This window comes from the organism of the source record quoted next, unplaced genomic scaffold (genome assembly GCF_019419815.1).
Source record: "Pyrus x bretschneideri cultivar Hongxiangsu unplaced genomic scaffold, Pyrus_bretschneideri_v1 Contig24, whole genome shotgun sequence".
Taxonomy (NCBI): domain Eukaryota; kingdom Viridiplantae; phylum Streptophyta; class Magnoliopsida; order Rosales; family Rosaceae; genus Pyrus; species Pyrus x bretschneideri.
Window position 1 is genome coordinate 5,899,971 of NW_025999546.1, and position 18,387 is coordinate 5,918,357.

Genomic DNA, 18,387 nt, shown 5'->3' on the forward strand with positions numbered 1-18,387 from the left:
AACTTGTTTCTTTGTTTCAAGTACAGAGATCATTACATGAAAGTTACAAATTTCAGCAATAACTGACGCTGCTGCAACTTCCCCTATGCAGAGCCGGAAAATATGTCAACAGCAACATGATGTGAGCTTGTGAAACAGATATATAGCTTATTACTTGAAGTATGCTTATATACACGTATGTCTATATTATACATCAACGTGGTACAATACAGTAGATGAACGAACGAAAAATGTGGAAAATCTATCCTAAAAGAATTCTTCCTATAAAGAATTAAAGAATTAGGGGACCTTCGCCTTCTGCTGAGTTGCTCATGAAAGTCCGGAAGTGAATCCAGGTGACTGAAGCTTCAGAGTTTCTCTCCACAGAACCTTATATGATGTTGTCTTACAAGCAGACATTTGTCTTGCCTCACTTGAATTTGTACACCAAGGAAGGAGTGTAAAAGAAACAATGTGAGCAAACTCACAAAATGAGTGTGATGCTACGGTTGCTCTTAAAATCACCGTCCATCCAAAGAACCATCATTGCACTGGAGAACAAACCACTTTTCAGAAGGCTCAAACTCAAGGGATTTGCTGAGAAATTCCAATTTTTCGATTAGGCGGTCCATTGCAGAGTTAGCATTGTGCTCGAAATCTTCAGCATTGACTCACATGTACGAATGAGTATTAGTTTCATTGCACATGCACTCTGGAATGGGGTACTTTGTGACATCTTTCCAACTCTACTACTCCTGAGGTCTGGCTGTCCTAAGGAATCTCTGTGCAATTCCTTTATGATTCTATTGAACTCTGCTTCAGGGAGAGAAGAGTTCAGAAAGTACGGAAGCATATGCCTCTTGTCTGGGGTTATATACTTCTTGTGGCCAGCGTAGGCACGATGTCCCTGAAAGAGAATACAAAACTTGGTGTAAGTGAAGTCTCCATCAAATTAGATAAGCAAACTACGTAAAAGAACTATTAGTATGATAATTTCAAATTGTTCGCCTTCCATGCATATTTTCTCAACACATTCCTTTTTGTTGCTCCAAATTGGAAGGGCCTCAATGACACATCACTCATATTTCAGATCAGTTGTGCATTTATCTAAGCATTTCATTTGTTTCACTCGATTTATTTTGAGCATTTCATGCATTTATCTAAGCATTACCGGTTAACTTGATTTATTTTGATCATATTTGTTAATTGTTTTATCTAGCATATAGTATATACATTTACTTAAACAAAAACAAATAACTATACCTGCATAACATGGCCCATATTTCCCCCATGAGAAGGCATGAAGACATCACTATTCTCGGAAACTATATAATCAATGGCAGCCATGACAGACGCTCTGTTTGCAAAAGGTTCTAGTTCACCAGGCAAAGCAAGATCTTCCTTATTGTAAAAATGGGGAAATTCTTCGATTAACGGTAGTAAGGCTTCTTTTCCACCAAAAGGCTGCCCGCCAGCCCAATATATTCTTGCACTTTTTGGAGCTCCAAGAGCTTTAAGCAACCTAAAACACAAGATGTGGTTTGTCAGAAAACTCTCTGCAACATACAACAAATACAAATACAAATACAAAAAAAAAGCTACCTATTTGGTTTAATTAAAATGCCTAAATGTGACTATCATACCTGGTCACCTCCACAGCATTCAAGGGGCAGAGACCTGCAAGTTTTCTTTCATGGTAAGTCATGTTTGATCTTCCAGTTAGGAGCTCTGGCCGCCGAATCCTCTCATTGTAAATTATCTCATCATATTTAGGATTCAAACCAGGAAGACAACCGGTCCTCACCCATACGTCCTTCTCCATTCTTAAATGAAGCGCAAGGTATGGACCCTTATTGTGCATCCTCTCTGCAAGCTTGGTACCAATTCCCAAAATTGGAGGAGCAAACCTCAATGCATGAAAAGCAACCTGAAGTCAAATAAGGAAGAGATTACAGTCAGCTGTCTATAGGACCTTGTTCCAATTCTGTAATGAAACAAAGTCAGCTTGCATATACAAAAATAAATTATAAACATATTTAGCAAATTACCTTGCATCGAAGCTTTTGAAGATCAGAGGGAAGATCCTTAGAGAGCCTTGAATCCAAGCCTCTTAGAAGCAGAACCCCTTCTCTTTTAATCTGCATAGAAAAGGAGGAATTAGCATAATTTATAGTGTCCATTGGAATTCCACAGGAAATTCGTTTGTAAAACCACAAATAACAAAACCGATAAACATGGTTAAAAAATCATGTTACGAAATTAGACACAAGGAAAATGACTTAAGCATGATCAGAAAACCCTAAAATCGTCATTTGTTTTACATAGTTAAAATGTTCGGCAGCACATAAAGTTTATCTGTAGTCTGCACATAAGGTTTACATAATAAGTACAATATTGTAGTCATAAGGGTTGGACTGGACGGCTCTTCAATTGTGTTACCACGGCATGGTTAGAGTACATTTCTAACAGTTAGAGCTATTGAGGCCTTCCCATGCTATTGTAGCAACACTTGTAGACTAAAATATGAGAACAACCGTTAGAAAGCTGACATTTTTCGTAGGAACGCACCAGCAAAAACAAACCAAACAAAAAACTTTTGGTGTCACTAGGCCCACAAATAACAAACTAAACAGCTGCTAAAGCATCTTTTCCTCTATTCCATATTTCCTTAATTCAAATATTTAGGAAAAACAACCGGGTTGCTTCAATGCAAGCACAAAGACAGCAATGATCTTACCCTCTTGTGATAATGCGACCGAATCCAATTAGGCGAAGCATGTAGAGGAGTCCGTTTCTCCTCCACTGGCCTTGTCATTATATGCGTCGACGGTAGTGCAGAAACTATCCGAACATCGTCAGCAAGAACTTCCTTAAAGTGCTTCAAATCAAATATATCAGAAAATTCACTGCACCCAGCAAACGAAACACAGAAAATCAATTTCAGTCTCCTAAGCAAATATATTGCAACATAAGCTATTCATAAACCAACAACAACAAATCCTAACTATTCGTGGGGTCGGAATCGGATAATAAACCATTCTAAAAAGGAAATATGATAATTTAGCATAATTATATGAATCATGATACACAACAACACAAACCCATTGAATCCAAAAAAAGGCAGGTAATTTAGTGAGAAAAAAATGTGAGTTGAGGTGCAACTTTGTATACCTTTCATCTCCCCAGATGACATTAACCTGAAAAATAGGAACCACCAGAGCAGCTCCAAGAATCCTGGCAATAACGACAGCATCGACAATCTGATTCCTCTGCTGGTTCATCCCACCAGAAACCACAACAATCAGGTATTTAGTCCTGTCCTTCACTGATCCCCTCACTAGCTCTCTTATACTCCGTCGTCAAATCCAAGCACGGCCGATACCCCAAACCATCCGGCTGCTTCCAAAACTCACTCCCATCAGCTTCCTCTCCGACCTTCCCACTGTCAGGCTCAACCCCCACCTCTGATTGCAAAACCTCACTCGAAATCAACGGCTGGGATTCGCTCAAAACCTCGACTTGGTGGCTGTTTGCACCGTGTGAAGTAAAACCCATGTGTGATTTTAAGTACCTATTGGAGACCAAGTCATGGAGCTGAGTTGTGGAACATGGGTATGGAGAGTACGGGACTAAACGGTCGAGATTGAATCCCAGCTTCAGCATCCCAATCATTCCAAAGAGGAAGAGGAAGCAAACCCAGAACTTTGGGGTCCTGTAGTTGCTGAGCCAGCTCAAGCAGCTGCTGCTTTTGCTCCTTGAAGATTTCTTGGGAGAAACGAGGAGCGATTGCAGAGAAGAGGAAGACAGAGAGTTGATAATCTGAGAAGGGACTGAAATGTAAGAAAGCTTCTTGGTGGTGCTGTTGTTCTTCGACTTGGCCATTGATAGGCTGAGAAACTCTGTAATAACTCTGTCTCTTCTTCTTATTTGAAGAAAGAAAAGCAAAAAGTTGAGATTTATTTATGAGATTCCTTCACTCGCATTGACCGCTCAGAGGCAGAGGGAGAGAGAGAGAGATGGGGTGAAACAGGCGGCGGGAACATGGAAGTCCGAGAAGAAGCGTACGCGTTAACGTTTATATATATATATGAAAGAACAAGGGGTAGGAAAGGAAAGCTCGCAGCTTCTCTTTAAACAGAGGGACTTCAGCTGGTTTATTTATATACAATTGGCGAAGTGGGATGTGAACTATTAAATCCTGTCCCTAACTTTGTTTAATTATTTTTTTTTTTTAATTTTCTGACAGGAATCTATCTAACTACATTATACATGTTTTCTGATAAACCTTTTTTTTTTAATTTTTTATAAAACTAAAAAATTGATTGAAAATTAATTTTAGTTTTTTTAGCTTTCACAAATATAAAAACTAATAATTTTCAACAAAGTTTGAAAACTTAAAAAAAAAAAACTTTCAGTTTTCAAATGTAATTACAAAATAAATTTTAATTTTTAAAAATAAAACTAATATGATTATTACACGAATTTTGTAAAAGATTATAAAGTAATGTTAGCGAGATTAAATTGTAAACAAAATGATGTGGTTGTTGATAACTGAATTATTAACTAAGTGTCGATTAATATATTTATTTTAATTAATGACACATCATTTAATTTGTAAATTTGATCTTTCTAGTATTATTCTTTTATACGTGGTTAATGGCTGTATTTTTATTTGGATGCAATGAGAACAATATTAAACACATGGTTAATTGACCAAAAAAGAAACACATGGTTAATTAATGGCATAAGCAGAGCAATATTTCGGTAGTTGGGTCAACAAAATTAATTTTCAAATTTATTTACCTAGTTTTTTTTTTAAGCAAATGATATTTTTTTAGGAAAGGTGTGAGCTTAATCTCTCAATAGGCTAATAATAATATGATTTAAATTTATTTTTGGTAAAAATCAAATATAAAAACTCTCATTTATAAATAAAAGAATTTCACAAAATTCTAATATTAAGTGACAGTTTTAAATTTATTTTTAAAAGGGGGGGACAACTACATCTCGAGGGGAATGCGTGTCGTGTTGTAGTATATAGCCGGCTGGCTAGAAAGGATCAGTCAGCAGAGAGAGAGAGGGGGAGGGGCACCACCATGTGACTCTCTTTCCTACAGCCTGGATTATTATTGGTCCCTATGCGTAATTTCTCTCCCAAATCAGACCAATAGGGAGCTGTGAACCTATGACCTACCCAACTTCCTATGCTGCCCAACTGGCACTGCTCTGCTTTCCCATGCTGGCATTCTTTTCCACGTGGCAGATAGTGACTTCTCAATTCCCCTGCCACATGGGATTTTCCTTTTCTTACTTTTCTGTTGTTGGGGTTTGATCATATTCTGGGACCCAAAAAATTACTTAAGGTTACATGTAGAGTTGGATTTGGGACAAATAAAGAATGGATAATGGGATGTTTCTTTTCGCTATAATTGGGAATGGATTTTGTTTGTACCATGTTTGATCAATCCTGAACTACCGAGCATCAAACAACGTCATACTTTCAAAGATCCATTAAGGGGTTCATGCTAAGGCACCCTTGCCAAAGCATTAGAGTTTCCCTTCAACCAAAAGGTCAATCACAACGCGAATGTCATTATTGTACTTAAACTAGTCATTAGAACCCACTAGTGATAATTATGCTTAAACTTATGTATTTGTGTAAACCCTTGACTATTAATGAGAACTCATCTACTCCATGAACGTAGCCAGACTTAGGGCGAACCACGTACATCTTGTGTTTGCTTCCCTATCTCTACCTCTTTACATATTATCATCACTAGGTGACCGAAGCAACCGAGCGAAGGTCACAAACTTGACACTTTATGTTGTTCCAAAGTCTTCACCGATTTTGTGCATCAATAGATTTTTTTTTTTTTTGGTCAAATTACGTGCCAACCGAAGCACCAACCGTGTTGTATTGATTTTGTATCAATTTTTTTGTGCCAATCAATAATGGTGCAGTATATACCGTACCAAAATTTTATGGTACAATTTGGTAATATATAACATTACTACAGTATTACCATACTGTACCGAAAATATAATATAATATATAATTACATAACACATATTTATAATATTCCAATCATTTGAAAATAAAACCCTACTTATATTAGCATTGTTGTTGGTAACTTTGATCTTTTGAGTTGATGGAAATCAAACACAAAAGAGTTCCCAATTCTTTTAGAAATAGCCAAGGATATCTTCGCAATCTCCACTTCTATTGTTGCTAGTGAAAATGCATTTAGCCTAGGGAGGAGGGTTGTTGACCCTTTTAAAGCATCCTTAACTCCTAAAATGATAAAGGCACTAGTGTGTACCAATGATTGGCTTAGGGTAGATGAAATAAACTTCAACAAGGAACCAACGGAAGATATGCTTTAATTTTACAAGGAAATGGAAGAAGTGAAAACAAGTAAGATATGCTTTTAACTTTTTAGTAAATTTGTTATTAAATGGGTTTCAACTTTAATTCTTCTTGCTGCTAATATGTTTTCTTTGTTTGTAATGTAGGTTTGACACAAGCTCAATCTTCTACAAGTTCAATGCCACCTCCAAAAGTTTTGACATCTTAAGCTTAAAGAATTGATCAATGAATTTTACTTTTTGAAGTTTAGTTCCAATTTTCATTTGGTTTGAAACTTTAACTTCTATTTGTTTTGGTTCGTAACTTCTATTTGGATTGTAAACTTAATTTTCATCATAAATCTTGATGCATCATTTGAATTATTGCGTGTGTGAATTGTGAATGATAAATAATAGACGAATTTAGGCTACAATGTATGCAATAAAGGTACCAAAAAAAAAAAAAGTTTTGCCCTTGAATTGGGTTAAAAAAATAAAAACAAATTTTGTCCCAAAACAAAGTGGCAATAACTGTAATATCCCACATCGCCCAAGGGAGTGGATCTTGTAAGCCTTATATGTATATTCTCATCTCTACCTAGCATGAGGCCTTTTGGGAGCTCACTGGTTTCGGGTTCCATAGGAACTCCGAAGTTAAACGAGTTAAAGCGAGAGCAATCCCAGGATGGGTGACCCACTTGAAAGTTCTTGTTTGAGTGCTTAGAAACAAAACCGTGAGGGTGTGGTAGGGGCCCAAAGTGGACAATATCATGCTACGGTGGAGTCGGGCCTGGGATGTGGGGTCCTGGGTCGAGATGTGACAATTTGGTATCAAAGCCAATCCCTGGGTGGAAGTGTGCCAATGAGGACGTCGGGCCCCTAGGGGAGGGTTGGATTGTAACATCCCACATCGCCCAGGGGAGTGGATCCTGTAAGCCTTATATGTATATTCCCATCTCTACCTAGCACGAGGGCTTTTGGGTGCTCATTGGCTTCGAGTTCCATAGGAACTTCGAAGTTAAGCGAGTTAACGCGAGAACAATTCCAGGATGGGTGACCCACTGGAAAGTTCTTGTGTGAGTTCCCATAAACAAAACCGTGAGGGTGTGGTAGGGGCCCAAAGCAGACAATGTCGTGCTACGGTGAAGTCGGGTCTGGGATGTGGTGGGGGCCCGGGTCAGGATGTGACAATAACCATTGTCATACCATGCCAACCAAACTATTTGGCAATACCGAACTTCGGTATATTGAAAGTTTGGTACAATAATGGTAATAGCTTTTTCCAAATCAAAAGTTTGGTACAGTAATTGGTATGACGGTAATCGTACCAAATCCACCCCTAACTGTAATCGGTTTACGAATTCAAATCTTATATTTGAGTCTAAATATGAAGCCAATCATTTCCAATTTATAGGAGACAAAATTTATATTTATTTTTCAGAAATCAAATTTAAATTTGGTTTTCAATATGAAATTTGAGTTTAAGATGGACCCTATGCCAATGAGAAAGATATTATTCATCCAAGAAAAATAATATTTGAATTTTGAGCACAATAAGTTTCAATGCACATAGCCAAAAATCAAATTTTAAGTTTTAAAAATCCAATGTTTTCTTCTCTAACGCAAAGACTTAAATCTTAAAATTCAAAATATAAGAACATAAGTTTAAGAATACAAGTCCTTGCGTGGAAGAAGAAAAACAAAAATTTCAAACTCACCACCTTTTTGGGACTCAAATATAAGAAAATAGGTTTAACATTTGAGTCTTTGCATTGGGGATGGTCTTTTTACTTTTTTTTTTCTCTCTTCTTTTCTTTGTGATGAAATTCTTCGCAAGTAATTTTTTTTGTGAGTTTGATTCCTGTAGAGGACCAGATTGTCTGAAGCTAATCCCCTTAAGAGGATTATTTTAGTGGTGCAAATTTAATAGTTACAGCCAATTATTAAGAAAATGAAACTATTAGCCAGTCCACATAGAATAGGCTTAGAAAGATCAAGAAAGATATATAGAACATTGACTTGTATAAATTTGTGTGAAGAAATGACATTATTTCATATATAAATCAGTTCTTGATAAAATATTTCTCTTGTTAATGTTTGAAGAGGTTCAAAGTGAAATCTCCCCTCCCTTGTTAATATAATAAAGTTATATATTTATATTTAACGGTTAGAGAATAAATTGGTTTTAAATCGTCATTAATAAGATTTTTCATTGTGAAGAGGAATGCAACTATCTTTATGTTTAAAGTAATCCAATTTGTTTCTTTAAAAAAGTGGTCATAAAGACTTATGATTCAATTAGTTGAAAATGTTAAGTCATGTGTTAAACATTTTAAGTTCGACATTCTCTTTCTCAGTATTGCAAGTATAAAAATATACGATTGAACAACTTTTGTGAGTGGTACATTGGTGAGCGATGTCAATTTACCTTACTTGTAATGATAGCATGGATCTATGATTGCACGTACATTCTTAACCACTACTCAACACACACTCATTCATCATAATTGGGTAATCCATGACAATTGTAAAATGAATGGGTGGGGGATTTTGAAAGGGACAAGTTCATTCAAGGTGATTATTCAAGATATATCCTAATATGAGTCCGGATCCTCTTTGTGAGAATCTCGAAGATCTATGAATCGTGTCCGTTCATCATATATTATACGATCAAAAATCATTTTAAATATTTTTATTTAAAAATAAATATAAACAATATTTGATAAAAACTGACCGCACAATGTACGATAAACAAACACAATTTATGAATCTCTAGAATCCTTATCCCCAAACCCAAAAAATAAAAGTGAAAAGCTCTTCAATAAACGTACAATGCAATCTTGTTTTCTTGTTCATAAAGTAATTAACCTTATTCATCTTATTGATTAATTAACAGAAATTATCAGTTAATTATGAGTGGGTGATTGGTGATTAAACAACCAAAGTGGAAAAGTACCAAACTGAAATATCAAGCCATGACATGGACAAGTTGGAGTATTAGGAATTACGGAGTGGGGCCCACTCGGACTGTAGCAATAAATGACGACTAACACTCAGATTACGCTATTCTCGGCCTTTGGTCAAAGCTCATAAACCTACATACCCACCTTGGAGGCTCCAGCTGTGCCTCTCTCGTGTTGGACGTCCGCGTGGCCAATCGCCTTCAACATCTTATTCAAATGTCTTTTTCTCATGCCAGAGTCTCACTCTCTCCCTTGCGAGAAATTTTTAATTGTGACAAAAATATAAATGGTATAGCATGTGTCTTTATGTAAATGATGAAAATTTTATTTTTTAAGTTATTAATTTTTTAACACACATATCCCACCATTTATATAACGACAAATAGTGTACCATTTTATGTGCCGATGACATTAAAAAATCTCTCATCCCTTTCAAGGTTCCAATGATGGCTTCTCTCCACATTGACACCAGTCACCACTCTTATTATATACTCTTCAAACTCACATCAAGTCTCTACTCAATATAATCTCTTTCGAAAGATTGAAGATTCAAAGCTTCTTATTCATACCATTCAAAATAGGTGCATTATTGAAGATATTCGTTAGCTCTCTTTTTTTTTTTATCTTTGTCCACATATTTCAGGGAGTCATAGTCATAGAGAAGACAAACTTTCTAGCAGATGTTATTTATCTAATGTGATCTACTTTCTTTTTTCTTATACTTGAATGGAGAAAATTCCGGTGAAGGAAAAAATAGTGCACATACAGATGATATAGCACGTGTTTTTATGTAAGTGGTGGGAAATTTATTTTTTAAGTTATTAATTTTTTAACACACATATAACACCATTTATATAACGACACATAGTATACCATTCTATGTGCCAATTACATTAAAAAATCTCTCATCCCTTTCAAGGTTCCAATGATGCTTCTCTCCACATTGACACCAGTCACCACACTCTTATTATATACTCTTCAAACTCACATCAAGTCTCTACTCGATATAATCTCTTTCGAGAGATTGAAGATTCAAAGCTTTTTATTCATACCATTCAAAATAGATGCATTATTGAAGATATTCGTTAGCTCTTTTTTTTATCTTTGTCCACATATTTCAGGGAGTCATATTCATAGAGAAGACGGATCAGGATCCTCTCCTAATCTAAGGATGAGGATCCTCATGACCAAAGGATGTGGGCCGTTGGATGAAAATTCAACGGTTATAATTATTATAACTTTAAAGGGACCCCCCTTTTGTAGCCGTTGGATTTTCATCCAACGACCCACATCCCTTGGTCATGAGGATCCTCATCCTTAGATTAGGAGAGGATCCTGGTTCAAAGAAGACAAACTTTCTAGCAGATGTTATTTATCTAATGCGATCTACTTTCTTTTTTCTTATACTTGAATGGAGAAAATTCCGGTGAAGGAAAAAATAGTGCACATACGGATGATATAGCACGTGTTTTTATGTAAGTTGTGAGAAATTTATTTTTGAAGTTATTAATTTTTTAACACACATATCACACTATTTATATAACGACACATAGTGTACCATTCCATGTGCCGATCACATTAAAAAATCTCTCATCCTTTCAAGGTTCCAATGATGGCTTCTCTCCACATTGACACCAGTCACCACACTCTTATTATATACTCTTCAAACTCACATCAAGTCTCTACTCGATATAATCTCTTTCGAGAGATTGAAGATTCAAACCTTCTTATTCATACCATTCAAAATAGATGCATTATTGAAGATATTCGTTAGCTCTTTTTTTTATCTTTGTCCACATATTTCAGGGAGTCATATTCATAGAGAAGACAAACTTTCAAGCCGATATTATTTATCTAATGTGATCTACTTTCTTTTTTCTTATACTTGAATGGAGAAAATTCCGGTGAAGGAAAAAATTACGCACATGCCAATAATAATTAAGAAGAAGAGAGAGGGTTTCGAAACTTTTACATTAATTTGAATGATGAGGAGTTTTGAACATTACTTACATATTAAGTTTTTTACGTACATCGTGCGAGAGTGTGTTTCGAAGTGCGAGTATGTGAGTTCATCATTATAAATTTATACAAGTGCAAATCCTTTGGCGATAAGGTTACAATTGTGCTCAAGTTATCTCATATGCCATAATTTATAAGAACATTGTAACTTCTTATACAAGTGCAAATCCAATGCACTAATTAATGTCAACTGAAACGCCAATGCACTAATGCCAATTGAAACGCCATATATCTCATATGCCAATTTTTATTTATTTATTTTTATATTTTAAGGGGAGGGAGAGAGGGAGAGCTCAAAATTATTACAATAATTAAGGAGAGGGGAAAGTTTGAAATCATTAGGCATGAGTAGAAACTCAATACTATATCCACTAGAATATTAAACCACAAATCAGATATCTCATATCTCATCATTTGTGACACATTTCTCACCAAGTATGATTGCATATACCAAATATGCCAATAGACTTTAGTGGACCTCGATTAAGTTTGTATTGTTTCAATATTGAATGATGCATTCAAAATTTTTAATTTATGAATAATTTTCAACTATAAGAAGCTGTTTTCACTTAAATATAGGTCTTATGTTTGATGTATAATAATTTTATATTAATACCTTGTGAAATACTAAGGTAGTGACATAGCTTTATCATCGAAGAATTATCTCGTTGTGATATAGAATAAATGTAAATACGTGGAAGACAACAAATGCATATGATTGAATTGACATTCTTTTACAATAATACAACATTAAAATGCAAGGTATGAAGAGGAAATGCTCTTAGGATTCGCCTTTGCCTTTGCATATATCGTAGTGATGAATCGTGTCATGATTGATGACCAGGCTAGCTGCTATAGAATAATTGTCAGCCGTCCCATTGGTGGTCTAGGTAGTTGAGTCATATATTCTTCAGTCATACACGTCAAGCCAGCCAACCACGATTTCATCATGCATGCAAGCTGCAGCCTGCAGGAGGGTAAATCTGAGATGTAGTGGATAGATGAAAAATGCTATAGATTCATTGGGACATTAAGTATTGGTTTGGAACTGATGTACTTTTATAAAAAATAAATATAAAAAAAAAATTGAGCTCAAAAAGTCTTTTAGTAAACACTTAAAAACAACTTATTTTCACAGTTTTGAGTAAAAAAAAAAAACTGAAAACGTGAAACAACAAAAATAAGCTTATTCTCATAACACAGTAGAAGTAATATTTTTTTAAAGCACAGCAATACCAAACTAGGCTTAACAATCCTTCACTTGCGAAACACTTAATTATATATGATGCATTTGCATGTGTTTTTATTGTTCTACTTTAATGTAAAGTGGAGAATTTTAATTTTTAGAGCTCTTTCTTGCGGAATACCAAATACATTTCTTTTTTCTTTTTCTTACTTTTTTCGCAAAACACTCTTTGTTTTTATTTTTATTTTGTCCAAAAACACCCTTTATTTCATTCATGGTTGTGGTTGGTAAAACATGAGCATCGGTCCATAGGTTTCTGATCCACCTTTTATTTTCATAATTTTTCTTGGTCAATTTGACATATTCTCTAGCTCTCGCATGCCAAAAGAGGCCAATTCCCTCATCATTTTATAAAATTATTAAGTTATAAAAAAGACATGTGTGACAAAAATAAATTGTAAATTTAAATGACCTCAAACTCAGTGTATATATATAAGGGTGAAGTGCTGATTTAGTCACTGAATTATCACTTAGTGAAAATTAGGTCTCTAAATTATTTTTCAGGAAAATAAGTCCCTAATCATTAAAAATTACTAATTTCACTCCTACTATTATATTCAAAGCTATTTTATCTAATTTTTCGCTAACTTAAGTCGCTTTATACACTTTAGGGTGTAATGCTGTCATTTTCTCGCCTATAAACCGTTAACATTTCATATATGTTGCGACTCTAACGTATACCTCCAAAGTTAACTCCAGACACTATTTCTTTATGAAAATATACCAATCTACCCTCCAATATGTATCACATGCAAGTAACGTGACTTAAATTGATGGAAAATTGAATATAGTAGCTTCAAATATAATACTAAGGATGTAACTAGGCAAATTCTTTTTATAATTCAATAACTGATTTTTTTTTGGAAAAAAAAATAGTTTAGGGATTGAATTTTTACTCAGGTGATATGTGACATCCCACATCATCCTAGGGGAGTGATCCTTAAATGTATATTCTCATTCTTACCTAACATGAGGCCTTTTGGAAGCTCACTGGCTTCGGGTTCTGTAGGAACTCCGAAGTTAAGCGAAAAGGGGGCTAGAGCAATCCCATGATGGGTGACCCACTGGGAAGTTGCTCGTGAGTTCCAAAAACAAAACCGTGAGGGAATGGTAAGCCCAAAGCGGACAATATCGTGCTACGGTGGTGGAGTGGGCCCGGGAAGTGGTCCCGCCGGGGCCAGGATGTGACATTTGGTATCAGAGCCTAACCCTGGTCGTGGTGTGCCGACGAGGGCGTCGGGCCCCTAAGGGGGGTGGATTGTGACATCCCACATCGCCTAGAGGAGTGATCCTTAAATGTATATTTCCATCCTTAGTAAACACGAGGCCTTTTGGGAGCTCACTGGCTTCGGGTTCCGTAGGAACTCCGAAGTTAAGTGAGAAGGGGGCTAGAGCAATCCCATGATGGGTGACCTATTGGGAAGTTGCTCGTGAGTTCCCAAAAATAAAACCGTGAGGGAATGGTAAGCCCAAAGCGAACAATATCGTGCTACGGTGGTGGAGCGGGCCCGGGAAGTGGTCCTCCCGGGCCGGGATGTGACAATTTGGTATCAGAGTCTAACCCTGGTCGCGTGTGTGCCGACGAGGACGTCGGGCCCCTAAGGGGGGTGGATTGTGACATCCCACATCGCCCAAGGAAGTGATCCTTAAATGTATATTCTCATCTCTACCTAGCACGAGGCCTTTTGGGAGCTCACTGGCTTCGGGTTCCGTAGGAACTCTAAAGTTAAGCGAGAAAGGGGGCTAGAGCAATCCCATGATGGGTGACCCACTGGGAAGTTGCTCGTGAGTTCCTAAAAACAAAACCGTGAGAGAATGGTAAGCCCAAAGCAGACAATATCATGCTACGGTGGTGAAGCAGGACCCGGAAAGTGATCCGCCTCGGGCCTAGGATGTGACATGATAATTCAATTACTAAATTAACAATTCACCCTATATATTATGGTAGGATTATCTCAATTTCGTGATACTTGCCAGAATTTATTAATAAGATTTCGACGTGGTCGTTTAATAGGCATACACACACCGATATAAAACAAGTAGTTTTCACTTTGATTAGAGTTTTCCATCTCCGTCTCGACAAAGATAAAAACAGAAAGACTTTTCTATATGTGCAAACTCCAAATGTATGCTTCACTATGAACAATTTAAGATGCAAGATGGTGACAAATACATGTCTGAACTAAAATAATATATGGTAGTTTAAATGTAAGGATCATAGCATTATTTAAGTTTATTGTATATTGTGAGATATGCAAGCATGTTCAATATTTTAGCATAAATAATATCTTATACTAAAGAAACTGATTCTGCTTAATCTGGACAAGTTCTGGTCTCTTCTTATTGATTGGACGTAGAGAATAGTCGTCATATAATTCCATTCAAGGGAATAAAAAATTATGCATTAGGATTTAGTAGTATTTTTTTATTGATGATAAATTTGATATCTAATTGCGATGTCATATTGTGTGGCTTGTTCCAAATCCCCCACTACAGTATCATTCCAAATCTCCCACCTTCAATATCATTGTATGAAAAAAAGAACAAAGAATATTATATCTATCAAAAACATATTTTTGTATCACTATTTTTATTTCTTTTCTCCTAGATATACGATCATTAATTTTTCTTCTTTTTGTTATACCATATGGTGCTGGTTATTTGACCTATATCATAAATAATATAAGAATCAAGTTGTAATTGTCATTGCTTAACAACTCTAATTATATGTCCTAACCATTTTAGTTTCTATAAACAATTAAGATATCATTTGGGTGGTTATAACTAAAAGTACTATCTGTACAACCAACCCTACCTAGCTTAACTAATTTATATGAATTATCGTTTCGAAAGTGAGAGACTGAGACTCAGAGTAGGTGCAAAAGTCATCGCTTCCTAATAGCTGGTTGTCTTTAATTTGTCTCTGGCTTTCCTCCTGCATCTTGCCAAAGATTTAACACGCTACTACTTGTTGGTTCAACAATAATATAACTTAAGCGACTAACTAATATCCACAATGGCGGATGCACATTGAAACCAAAGTAATCTCATAAATTTGAAAAATATACATGTGAAGGTTTTCCAATGACTCTTCAAATGTTTAGCAATCCAATCGTCATTATCTTTTTGATGGAGTAGTACTCACCTAATTAATTATTAAAACAAAATTAATTTTATTATATTAACCATATATGGGGGTTGTTGAGTGGTTAAGCTCATATACGAAGGAGAAGTTGAACAACCAGGCTTTTAAATAAAAGGAAAATAAGAGTAGAGAAGATGTGCATAATTATTATTATTATTATTATTAGTTCTTGAAAATTACATTTCTTAGAAGTAGTTAAGGAAATTGGCAAGTGGATCTGCCCCACCTTGCCATTGGAAAAAAGGTAAAAATTTGTACCCATTAACGCTACAAATTCAACTGTAATCTTTACATACGATTTCATCGCTGAACGAATATGACATTTTCTTTCTTGGAGACGAAGGTATCATAATGTTGACTTAAATGGCAGTTGCAAATCAAGCATTAGTCGTAGGTCGCCCTTCCCCCACCCCACCGTTATTGGGATCGCACCTGGCCATAAATTTTACACCAGTGTAACATTGTCCCTCAGACATCCACAGGTTCAAGTTCAACACAAGGTGATCAAGGCAAGTGACTTTTCGTGTGCTTATAAGGTGGCATGCTATTCTTCATATTGGCAATAAATTTTATGGTGAAACCTCAATTTCTTTAAGCTCGACTTCAAATATTTCTTAGACATCTCGAATGTGGAACAATAGTATTGATTATTGGCTCCACAAATTCCTCATATGCACCACTATCAAATGGCAAACCAACTCGCCTCCTTTCCCGGCTTTCCCCCAACCTCCCGAAAAGAAACTTTGTGATTTTTTGCCTCCTCTTGAATAATTGATAGCCTTCGGGCTTTTAATTAGAAAAACAGAAAGCAAAAAAAATTATAATTTTGGTAGCAACATTTGTGTACAAGGAGAAAAAGAATGTGTGATTATCAATTCTCATATATTTTGACAGAAGCGTAACTTGCAATGAAACGTGGCATCAAGTTATTTCAAAATAATAGTATGGCACTTTTCATACATGTGCAAAGCTTGTGTACTAACCATGTTATCCTCCATCCCAATCTTTCATTGCTCATCAAATATATATTACACTTTTTGAAGTGTATATTCAGCAGACAAGGCAGGGGAAGTGGGGGACAGTGTTCTTGTTTGTACCAAATTATCAATACAAAAGTGTGTGCCAAACCTTGAAGTTAGCCTAAATGATCACGAGAGATGGATAAGGTAAGTTAGATTTAGTATAAGTTCAGGATTTAATTCATGCTTATATATGTAATTACATAAAATAAAATAAAAAACATAAAATCAAAGTGTTTGAAGAATGATTTGACAAATTAAAGAGGATAAGATGCAGATGTAAATGAGTGCTAACAAGGAACCAAACCAAAGCAAACAGAGATTGCTTTGAATTGAGTAGCTAGAGGAAACAAGGCAAATGCCAAAAGGCTGATCGATCGACCCATGTTTCTTACATGTGAGTCTTGTCCCCCTCTCCATGTTCATTTATTTCATGTTCGCTTCTAGTGGCTATAATTTCTCATCCCATTTTGTTTGGCTCTTGGACACTTTTTTCATTGCATGATAAATTTTGTCCCTCAAAGATGTAGCAACTTTTAATTATTTGATGTACTACTTTTGGTTCTAACTAACTTCTGAACCCATACACCACGAAAATTCATCTGATCTCTTTCATCATGGAAGGGACTTTGATCTCCTAAAGATAATTATAATACACCAAAGGGATTAAGAAAAGTAGCTCATAGGTGCATTAGAATGTAAAATTTTAATTAAGCATAAAAAGTTGCAAATTCAAAACTTAATGAGGGATCAGTAGTTTGCCTATATTACGAATGAATAAGCTAAAAAACTGAAACCCCATCTGGTTGCCACGACTTTAGAGTTTTGAAGGTTGGTGGCGTTGTCGCCCCTCAACTTTTGCTCTAGAATTTGGGGGACGACAATGCTATTGACCCTCAACTTTTTTCCCTAGGTTTTGGCTTTAATCATACCTATTGTTTTGAATTTCTAAGATTGTTATTTTCTTGGAAAATTGGATTCTTTAAAAAATTATATTTTTGAGGGCTAAAATTGTGCCTAAAGCTTTTATTAGCCTTTCGTGGTTAGAGATGACCTTAATCCTATGGTCGAATAATATTTTTCTTTACTTGTAAGTGAGAGATTTTAAGTAAGAATCTAGCGGTGCAAGTTTGATACTAATATTTCTCGGAATTGGATTCGCTTTGGACCTTAGTGTCCGGAGCCTAGGGATCAAATCATTTGGGCCACTGATTGAAGTGTAAAAGAAATCAGAGCTGTTGGTTTTGTGTGGTGGGCCAGGAAAATAAGTTAATGAGGACCGTTGGATTGAATTGATTCCTGAGCTTCGGACTCTAAGGTCCGAAGCAGATCCAAATCCATATTTCTCCACCCATTTGTGTAAATCTATCACTGTATAAAAAATTATTAAATAATGTAAGTGCAAGGATCAATGTTTTAGATAGATGTAGTATTTCCTACAAGATAGCGGGGAAAAAAGGAGATTCCATATGTTAGCCTAGCTGGGCCTTATTTGTTGGCACCTTAGACGTGCAATATGGCCAATTGAATTGGTTTCCATTTTTGGTAATAGTAGGGGTGGAATCCCAAACGTCACTACTAACTAGAAATCAACCTGTACTAGACCTAACAAAGAAGCAGCTTTATCATCAAATGCTAGTCGACCTTTATCTACTGGTTGAGTTCCGATCA

The 18,387-nt window shown here is 35.8% G+C and overlaps 1 protein-coding gene across 1 annotated transcript; it reads right to left on the minus strand.

Annotated features, from left to right (window-relative positions):
• Positions 1 to 122: 122 nt before the first annotated feature.
• LOC103945827 (O-fucosyltransferase 20) lies at positions 123 to 4,126 on the minus strand. The gene is given in 8 exon segments (XM_009356411.3): positions 123 to 718; positions 721 to 886; positions 1,243 to 1,501; positions 1,623 to 1,906; positions 2,028 to 2,117; positions 2,717 to 2,885; positions 3,151 to 3,305; positions 3,307 to 4,126. Coding segments are annotated over 8 exon segments (1,746 nt in total). The 5' UTR covers positions 3,862 to 4,126; the 3' UTR covers positions 123 to 650.
• Positions 4,127 to 18,387: the final 14,261 nt, after the last annotated feature.